The sequence below is a fragment of the Anas acuta genome, chromosome 7 (assembly GCF_963932015.1).
Source record: "Anas acuta chromosome 7, bAnaAcu1.1, whole genome shotgun sequence".
NCBI classification, from domain to species: domain Eukaryota; kingdom Metazoa; phylum Chordata; class Aves; order Anseriformes; family Anatidae; genus Anas; species Anas acuta.
The window spans coordinates 24,949,309-24,958,947 of NC_088985.1; the positions used below are offsets into that span (position 1 = coordinate 24,949,309).

Below are 9,639 nucleotides of genomic sequence, written 5' to 3' on the forward strand. Positions count from 1 at the left end.
TTAACTGCCCAGCTCCCTGAGTTTATAAATACGCCTTGTTTAGGGCACTGCTGTCAGTTCTATAACAGGGTGCAATTGAAAGGAGGAGTATGAAACACAAAATATGTAGCATTGTAAGCTGAAGGGATTGCTGAAATGGCTAAATTGTGCTTTTTAATAAATATAACAACAAGGACTTTGTTTCCCCAGGTGAGATGTGTGGGATCAGCGCAATTGCTGCAGCAAGAGGTGGGAGGCGATGTGCAGATCCTCCTTCAGGAGAAAGCATCGAACCAACGGACAACCAACCACAGTCGCTATTTTTTTATTATTTTGGACAACTTAACATCAAACGGATCTTGGGAGATGACTGCGAGTGACGGGGACCAGAGGCAAGCCGTGTGTTTTACAGACTGTTGTCAAAGCCGAGCACCCTCTGAGAGCCACGCTCGGGGTCTCGGCACCCTTCTGCTGAGCAGCCCGGCCCTTTCGGGGCGCCCTGACGGGGCTCGGCCGTTCAGCCCCGGGGCCCCGGGAGCCGGGCCCGGTGTAGGCCCAAGCCTAGGCCTAGGCCAGGCCTCGCGGCCGTCACCGTTTCCATGGCAACCGGAGGGGGCGCGTCCCGGCGAGCTGCCCTCAAACAAGATGGCGGCGTGAGGGGCGGCTTCACCCGCCAGGACGCAAAATGGCTGCGGGGTGGGGTCGGAGAGGGAGGCCTTTAGACGCGCATGCGCAGACGCCGGTTGGGCAGCGGAGCGGCGGGGCAGCGCCGGCACCGGACGCAGGTAGGAGGCGCCCCCCCCCCCCCCCCCCCGAGCACAGTGGTAGCGCCCGGCCGCCCACCTGCCCCCGCTCCCCCGGGCGCTCCCACGCGGAGCGGCGGGGGGGTTCCCCCCCCATGGGATACCCCCTGGTAGCGCCCTCCTGAAGGGGCTGAGGGGGCCGTGAGGGAGCGGGCTGTGGGGGGGCGATGGGCGCCATGGGCACTGGTGCTGCTGGGGGGGCTTTAACCGGGAAAGGGGGCTGCGAGCAGCACTGCCAGATGTGGAAATGGTGTGAAATAAAGGCTAATCTACGAGATCTTTTCTTTAGGAGCGTGTGTTTTAAGTTCAGTGTGAATAAACGCCAGCCGTTCCCTCTCACAGCTCCTTTTCCCCCTATTTTTTAAAGCCTCGTTTTTGACAAACCCGTGACTAACGCTCTGTCTGTCCCAAGGAGGAGGTTATGAAAATACCGCCGTGGCCAGCACGCTGGATGCAGGAGCGAAATCCGCTTTTTATGGGCAGCTATAACTTGCTTCTTTTCATCTGCATGCTCGCAGATGAGGGAGATTAAAAAAATAGAGGCAGCTGTGGCAGCAAAGGGCGAGATCAGTCTGAAATGTCAGCTGGGGATGTGTCTGGTGTCCAACTACCTGGAGGCTTTTTAATGTGTTTGTCAGCCACCTCTTAGCCCTGTCCCTCTGCAGGAATAACCCAGGAGCTGAATAATCCTCACAGAGCCCAAGCAGAAGGGGTGCCTGTGTGCATCCTGTTCACGAGGGTGCCCCAAAAAGTGCCCCAAAAGCCCGACGTGCCCTCGAGCTGCTCCTCTGGTGAGAGGCACAGAGCTGTGCCGGCTCAGCTTGGTGCTCCTCAACCTTCATCTCCACACACCACCAATTCCTGCCTCCTTTTCAGGGCATAACCCTACAAAATGCCATTTCTCTTTGAGGCTTGTCAGCGTGCCTGCCTTTAGTTACACCTACAAACGCTCGTTGTCTGGCAGAGCTCCCCGAGGAGCGCTGCCACCCTTTTATCTGCCCGTGGGTTTTGGCTCAGCAGCTGGATGTGAAGCGAGGTCTGGCGCTTTGGCCGGGAGCGGGGCCGATGTGCAGCTTCAGCCCGGAGACGTAAGTGCTGGGAACAAACGCTGCGTGCTCCTGCTGAGCTCATTGCGAGAAATTCCTCGGGCTGGGCAGAGCAGACAGTTATTTTTTGCTTCTCTGATATTGCCCAGAAGTGGTCAGACTGACGGCTTCCTCCTGGGTCGCTCCAGGTGGAAGCTGCTCTTTCCCTTTGTTTAGTTTCCCTATATACTGCTGCCCAGCTAAAGCATCTTTATTGCAGTCCAGCTGTGAGGTGGCTTTTGGGAGCCTTTGTGGCGTGATGGCACCGTGTCTGCTGCACGCCGTCGCGCTCTGGTCGTGTCTCTTCATGCCACAAAGCAGCAGCAGCACCGCTCGCCGTAAATAACTGCTGCCTGAGAGAGCCCAGGTGCAGCCAGCTGCGACTGCCTGGGGAAAGCAGCCTGTGAGAGATGACATCAGGGCTGTTGTCACTTTTATTTGGCTGAAAATTAACATCGGCACCTAAAAATGTCAGTGACTGGGGCTGTTTCCTGAGGGCTGCTTTGCTGTTTGCAGCTACCTTGCTGGATTCCTCCTCTCACCTTGCTGTAAGAGGTGGAAGGAGCTAATCAGCTGGCTGACAAAAACCATCAAGGTACAAAGGATGGGGCAGCTGCACCCCTGAGCTCACCCCTGGCCTCCCCTTAATGAAGTGGCTTCAGTACAGCAGGCAGCTTCTGGCCTAAACCCCATCCAACCCTCTTCTGAACAGCTCCTCAAAGCAGTACTAATTTTGATCTTGGCTGGCAAAGATTTATCAATTAATTAGATTAAATTTTTGTTCATTTAAGAAACTGACTTTTTTTTTTTTTCCCTCCTGCAGGAGCAGCCATGGATTGGCCCCAAGAGAGACCCAGCAGGTGCTGGGGGAAGACATCCCACCTGAAATGGAGGTGATGCGGGGAGCTGAGCGCCGCCCGCACCGACATGGGGTTGCGACTGTTGGCTTGTCTCTTCCGACTGCCCACCGCAGTGATCTACGGGTCCTTGTCGCTGTTCGTTTCCATTTTGCACAACGTGTTTCTCCTCTACTACGTGGACACCTTTGTCTCTGTTTACAAGATCGATAAACTATCCTTTTGGATAGGAGAGGTTAGTCTTTGCCGTGGATTTTTTTGCCCTTGGAAAAATGAAATTTTGAGACTGGTCCTTGCTAAAGGTGTACGGGGCATTAGCTGTATTCTCCTTTGGGAAAGGAGCCTTCTGAGTGCTAGTTTGGGTTTTTTAGCTTTTTTTTCCCTTATACAAACAGAAAAGGAGATGAAATAGAAAACCCAGAGACTTTGTTCCTAAGACAGGCTTTTCTCTGGGGATGTGGGGGCATTTCACAAGCCTGGAAACCACTGGCCTCACTGCATTTGTGCCAGTTTCCCCAGACAGGGGAACTGCCCTGTGGTGGTGGTGCAGGGAGGGCACGCTGGGGGTTCCTGCTGTGGTTTGTTTCACCATCCTGTTTTCTTTTCCAGACAGTGTTCCTGATCTGGAACAGCCTCAATGACCCTCTGTTTGGCTGGCTGAGCGACCGGGTGTTCCTGAGCACGCAGCAGTAAGTAAAGTTCTGCTTCCAGCAGAGGCTGGGAAGTTGCTGAGTCTCTGGGGGAGGTGATGTGAAAGTGGGAGCTTTAAAACTGTGGCACGGGAATGGTTACTGGAGAATGAAACTTTAAACACCTCCTTTTCCTGCTGTCTTAGAAGTTCAGAGCTCTTTGCACCTTGTTTCAGTACCTGGCTGTGTAGAAGGGGTCATATATGTACCAAGTAGATGTGACCCTAACTCTTAACATTCACAAGTGGTACAGAACCTAAAATATCTAAAAATAATCTAAAATCCCAAGCCCTTTACTGGGGTGTTGGGAAGTGTCTGTGTGTAGTCTGGGGCACTTGGGGGAAAGGACAATCTTTTTCCTCCTGCAATACATCAAACCAGTTGTTCCTAAAATTGTTGAATCACAGACCACAGATGGTCATTAGCATTTCTTGTGTTATTTGCTTCAAGTTTCTAATGAAAAGCACAGTGTGGCTTCCTGCACCTCGTGGAAACTTCTTAAGTGTTGTTTGAAGTAACTTACATTATGCGAAGCAGACAGTGCAGCGCTATCAGGGAGCCCCTTGCTCAGGAGCAAAAGGATCCCTTCGTGCTTTTCAGCCTTAAACTTGTGTTTTCTGTGGATTCATACATTAGATGAGAATTTATTGTATGTGGGTGTTTGTTACGTGAGTAAAAGCTGCATTGTCGTCTGGGCCACTTACACAACTTCCTTGGAAAGCAGCAATACGTGGTCATGCAGGATTTTGTCCAAGTCTCTAAAACTTTTATCTTCTGTTGCAGGCCAGGAGCAGAGATTTCCTCCCCAGAAGTAGTTCTGAAGAGGCTCAGAGCACTGAGCCACAATGGCCCTCTCTTTGCCATCTCTTTCCTGGCTTTCTGGGTCGCCTGGGCTCATCCTGGCGTGCAGTTCCTTCTCTGCCTTTGCATGTACGACAGCTTTCTCACCATGGTCGACCTCCATCACAACGCCTTGCTCGCAGACCTGGCTGTTTCGGCAAGAGACAGGACGAGCCTCAACTTCTACTGCTCTCTCTTCAGTGCCATAGGCTCGCTCTCTGTCTTCATGTCCTACACAGTGTGGAACAAGGAAGATTTCTTTTCCTTTCGCATATTTTGCGTCGTGCTGGCCCTCTGCTCCATCGTCGGTTTTACCCTGTCCACACAGCTGCTCCGCCAGCGATTTGAGGCTGATGGGAAAGCAAAATGGGACCAGGAATCAACCCTAAAACAGTAAGTGTCGCCCATTCCGCAGCAGGGACAGCTTGGCATAGATCTGTAGGGTCCTGTTACGTACCACCGTGAGAAGATCCAGGACAAGGAAAACTTTTGTTAATCACCTGTGGTTCTTGTCTGTTGATACAGTTCTCAGAATCACCTCTGCCTGAGGTCACACTGGCTGCTAAGGCCCTCTGAAAATAGGACAAAACTATCTCGTGAAAGCCCAGGCCCATACTGGAGGCAGAGCCCTGACCTTCCCAGTGTTTGGAACGAGACACGAGTTAGTATCTAGAGCACCCACTGAGGCCTGTGAGTGGCGAAATGCCAGAAGCTGCTTGAGCATGAGACCACCTTGCTGCCCCTTCCCCGTGGAGCAGGACAAGCGAATCCCTCACGTTTTTGCTCGCTTTAGCTGCCTGATGGTGACTGGGCTGCGTGGGCCACGATGCAGCTGGTTACCCCACTCAGCTCCCTTGCTTTTCCTTGGGCTGCCTCACTTTTGTTACACTCACTTGTCTCTTGTTCCAAGCTGCCAGCTTTATGCTGTACTAACACGGCAGGTCCTGATGAGATCTGCCAGGTGAGCTAATCTGGACTGGGGGCGTATATGGAGTGTAATGGCTGATAGGAGAATGCTTTTCTGGACAGGAATCCGAACTGTGGGCTCAGGAAATAAATGTTCTTCGTGAGACCTGCAGCCTTTTGTCCTTGTAAAGGTTGTTGAAGACTCTGCTCTTTTTGGTTTGGTCTCTAGAGAGAAGGAAGGTTGGAATGGGAGCTGAGGAGAGACAGCTCTGCATCTGCACGGGACCCTGCCCTGCTTGTGAAGGAATCACAGTTGTTTTGTTTTTTGTTTGTCCTTCCTCCTCTCCCTTTAGGCTGTACATCGAGAAACATTCCGTCCCCCAGGAGAAGAGGATCACCCTGGCAGAATACCTCCAGCAGCTCAAGCGGCATCGCAACTTCCTCTGGTTTGTCTGCATGAACCTGGTCCAGGTAGGTGCACAGCGACTTCCTGAGCATCTGCGGGGCGCAGGCTGGATTACAGGGGCTGGCTGCCAACATCCATCTGGGGTGCAGAAGCACCAGGCCTGGTTTGTGGTGGGAAGGATTCATTCAGGAGTGCAGTTTGCTGGCTCAGCTGTCAGCGCCATCTCCTCCTCCTTTCCTGAGCCTCATGTCACTGCTCTCACTGTCCAGCTGGATCCACCTCCCAGCTGGTTTTTGCCATTTCTGTTTTTCATCCCCTTCAATTATTACGAAATGGCAGCAGCGTGCCCAACTTCCCTGAGCGTGGTGTGCTGCCGTCCCAGCTCTGCCTCCCCTGGGGTCCCTCGGGTCCCCTCAGGCAGGCTTTTAATGCCTGAATCCTCGTGTTTGAGCCTTGCTGCCTTCTTTTTGTTGCTGTCATCCTGGCAGCTGCTTCCTCCCACCTGCTGTGCCACTGTTTCCTCCTTCAAATCCTTGTGGCCATGGCTGTGGACTCCTTGCCCTGCCCTGCCCTGCTGTGAGCTCACCAGTGAGGAATGCTTTGGCAGCTGGCACACAGTGCTGGCCCCAGGCATGCAGCAGGCAGGCAGGTGGCATTGCAGCTTTGCAGTCTCAAAGCCTCTAGGGTTGCAAGCTCCACAGCCAAGCTCTTGCTGCGCTAAGGTGCTGGAGGCCCATCCTGCACGATCCCTCGGCACGGGACTCCTCAGACAGGAGTCCAGGGGGCTGTTAGCTTTTTCTCTTCCCTCTTCCTGCTGTTCCTGCTGACCGGCTTGTCTGCATGCTGCTTTCACAGGTTTTTCACTGCCACTTTAACAGCAACTTCTTCCCCCTGTTCCTGGAGCACCTGCTGGCAGACCAGATCTCTGTCTCTACCGGATCCTTCCTCCTCGGTGAGTGGCAGATGGGACCAAAGGGAGCAGCTGGGGCAGGGCCTGGCCTGAGTCTGTGTTCTGCTTTCACAAACCCCAGCTGGGGAGAGGTGCTCACACACAGGGCTCTGGGCTGTAAGATTCACACATCCTTCCCTGGAGCCTCCTTTCTGGGCACAGGAGGAGTAACTTGGAGCCTTTTCTAGAAGTTAAAAGCACCGAGTGCTGGACTCTGACTCCATGGCTCCACCCAGGTATTGCTGAGGATAACATCTGTGTCTGTGGATATGGCTCTAGGATGCAGCAGGGAGCACAGCTCTGAATTTATTCCCTCTGTGGGCATTAGTCCCGTAGGGCTAGAGTCACTCTGAGAGAATTCTGCCTGGGCCAGGTCTGCTCGTGCTGCCCAGTCTCTTTCCCTCCTGCTCCAGGGCTGAGTCCCAGCCCCTGTGGAACAAGGGGCAAGTCTTTTCTTCCTTCCTGCCCACCAGGCTGATGAAGTAGAGCACACGCTCTGCCCTCTGGAGGAAGAGTGTGTGCAGTCACAAACCCACTGAGTACATCTGCTGCAGCCACCCATCCCTGTATGCGTTTAGGGGCTGTTCGAATCTCCTACCCTACCCTCCTCGTCCTCCCTCTTGGTATTGGTACTGGGGTGGATGGTGGATACTAAAACTCGAGAGAATTATTTGTGATTCTTTCTCTGCTCAGGTGTTTCCTATATTGCCCCCCACCTCAACAACCTCTACTTCCTCTCCCTCTGCCGCCGCTGTGGGGTTTACGCTGTGGTCCGAGGACTCTTCTTCCTGAAGCTGGCTCTCAGCATCGTCATGCTGCTGGCAGGACCCAACCAGGTCTATCTGCTCTGCATCTTCATAGCCAGGTACGCAAACACTCACATCCCCTGCTCTGTGCCAGCTGGGAAGAAAAATGACTTGTCCCTGTTTCCACCAGAGAAGAGAAGCCAGGTGGCTCCCAGCTCTGACAGCACCCAGCTTGGGGCAGGTCACCGCAGAATCCCCTGGCAGCAATGACTGGTTCCCCCCCAGTAGCCAGGGCTTCTGAAATTCTTTTTTTTTAAGCATCAGGGAACCCCTCTCATCTCTCTCTGCATTTTCTCTGACCTCTCACCCATTCCCATCGCTTCTTGGTGCCCCTACCCAGTGCTTTGCCTGTTGCCCTGCAGCAACCGCGTGTTCACGGAAGGGACCTGCAAGCTGCTCAACCTGGTGGTCACCGACCTGGTGGACGAGGACCTGGTCCTGAACCGCAGGAAGCAGGCGGCCTCGGCGCTGCTTTTTGGGATGGTCGCGCTGGTCACCAAGCCAGGGCAAACGTTCGCCCCTCTCATCGGCACCTGGCTGCTCTGCGCCTACACAGGTAAGTCCAAACAGCAGCAGGGTTGCAGAGGGTGAACTTCCATCCCTCCACAGCATGTGGATGCAGAGAGCTCTTCCACAAAAAGCTGTCACTGCTCTCTGCATCCCTGCTGTGTCTCACCACCTCTTCTCGCCCCCAGGCTACGACATTTTCCAGCGCACCCCCTTGGGCAACGTGGTGAGCGCCCCGCCGAAGCTGGAGTCCGCCGCCGCCTTGGAGCCGACCCTCCGCCAGGGCTGCTTTTACCTCCTGGTCTTCGTGCCCATCGCCTGCGCGCTGCTGCAGCTCCTCACCTGGTCGCAGTTCAGCCTGCACGGGAAGCGCCTGCAGATGGTGAAGGCTCAGCGCCAAGGCCTGACGCAGGGGGAAGCGCCTGAAGTGAAAATGATTTAGGGGTGCCTGAGCCCCTCCTGGTTCCAGCCTGGGGCAAAACGAGGGGACTGCTGAGCGAGGAAACCCTGCATTTATGATTCGACTGTGAAATGCTGTAAGGCCGATGCTTGCTTATTCCAGGAGGGGCTGCTGGGGAAGGCAGAGAAGCCTTGACACAGGAGCAAGAGCATTTTAACCTCGCTAATCCCAGGGCAGGAGGAGCTGGGGTGCAACACGTGCTGCAGGTGTACACATCCCTGGTGGGCAGAGCAGGGCAGGGAGCACACACACAGCCTTTCCTTGCTCCTTTTCCAAACCCAGGGGATTGATGTGCCCCTCTCACGGGGCTGACCCTGGCACCTTCCCTTCTTGCAGGGGGGAAGAGCGCACAGCTCTTGCTTTTGTGCCTTCAATTCCACTTGGGAGCCCGTTTGACACGATGCTGTGTAGTCACAGGGGTAGGATTTTACCTCTGTGCAGGACAGACACCACAGCTCCTCTCTGCTTGAAACAGCGCCCCAGGGGTTGATTGTCCAGCCACGGATCCAAGGGGGGGAAGGACAGGGCAGGTGCTCACCAGAAGTCCCCTCGGGTGAGCATGGTGCCAAAGCAGGCTGGGTGGGGGCCAGCAGTGCTCTGCCCTGTGCCCTCCCGCAGGAGGAGGTGTGCTCACTCACATTCGTGCTGTTCGTCACTTAGCTGCCTCCCCAGCCTCAGCACCAGGCTCCTCCTGGGGTTGCAGCCCACAGCTCTGCCATTTTGCCTCAGGACACAGCTGCCTCCTGTCTCGGACCAAGATGTTTCTGCCATGGGGCTTCTGTCGTTCTCAATAGTTCAATCATAACTTATTTGTGCAGATTTTAACCAAGTTTGATTCTTCATTTCATAAATTAAAGATCTTTTCTGTATGGCTGCGATCCCGTTTGAATTATTTGCCACCCAGCTGGCCCTGCACGGGCTCACCTAACCCTGTGAGGCGCCAGGTGCTGCTTCCCTTGATGAGGTGGGCAAGAAGCAGGAGCTTGAGCTGCAATGAGGGTGTTTTGGAATGCTGCTTGCCCCACTTAGAGCTGGTAGAGGCTCAGAAAGGGACCATTAATGAAAAGTCCCAGGGGTGAACCACGTTCCCCCACACTCCCCTGGGAGGGAAGCTTGCCTGCTGGTTCTCAGCAAGCCCCTGGGCTGGCACCAGCTCCCCCCATGCCAGCAGCATCACCCCTCTCACCCGTGCAACCTCCTCCTCACTCCCTCTTACAGCTTCTCAGCATCTCTGGGGGCAACGACTGTCGAGGAGAGCAATCCTCAACACCCTACCTCAGCACAAAGGCCTGCTCTGAAGGCAGTCCTGGACCACCGGTGCTGTCTCCAGGCAGCGATTAGCCAACAAGTTC

The 9,639-nt window shown here is 54.5% G+C and overlaps 1 protein-coding gene across 4 annotated transcripts; it reads left to right on the forward strand.

Moving 5' to 3' along the window:
• The first annotated feature begins 211 nt into the window (after window positions 1-211).
• On the forward strand, window positions 212-9,156 carry MFSD13A (major facilitator superfamily domain containing 13A). 4 transcript variants are annotated; one of them, XM_068688325.1, is made up of 9 exons: window positions 212-764; window positions 2,691-2,959; window positions 3,334-3,413; window positions 4,197-4,646; window positions 4,779-4,914; window positions 5,513-5,630; window positions 7,208-7,379; window positions 7,661-7,876; window positions 8,016-9,156. In XM_068688325.1, the coding sequence occupies exons 2-9, from the start codon at window positions 2,795-2,797 to the stop codon at window positions 8,251-8,253; spliced, it is 1,575 nt and encodes a 524-aa protein (XP_068544426.1). In that variant the 5' UTR covers window positions 212-764; window positions 2,691-2,794; the 3' UTR covers window positions 8,254-9,156. The 4 variants fall into 4 exon arrangements, with proteins under 4 accessions (XP_068544426.1, XP_068544427.1, XP_068544428.1 ...); XM_068688326.1 differs by having other exon boundaries at window positions 616-764; window positions 7,683-7,876; XM_068688327.1 differs by lacking the exon at window positions 4,779-4,914 and adding an exon at window positions 6,421-6,517 and having other exon boundaries at window positions 616-764.
• Window positions 9,157-9,639: the final 483 nt, after the last annotated feature.

Bases quoted from the DNA above. Each gene is read 5' to 3' on its own strand.
- MFSD13A (XM_068688325.1), top strand. From the start codon at position 2,795: ATGGGGTTGCGACTGTTGGCTTGTCTCTTCCGACTGCCCACCGCAGTG. The intron at 4,915-5,512 runs GTTAGTATCTAG...CTCTCCCTTTAG, and splicing joins GTGTTTGGAACGAGACACGA to GCTGTACATCGAGAAACATT. The intron at 7,877-8,015 runs GTAAGTCCAAAC...TCTCGCCCCCAG, and splicing joins GCTGCTCTGCGCCTACACAG to GCTACGACATTTTCCAGCGC.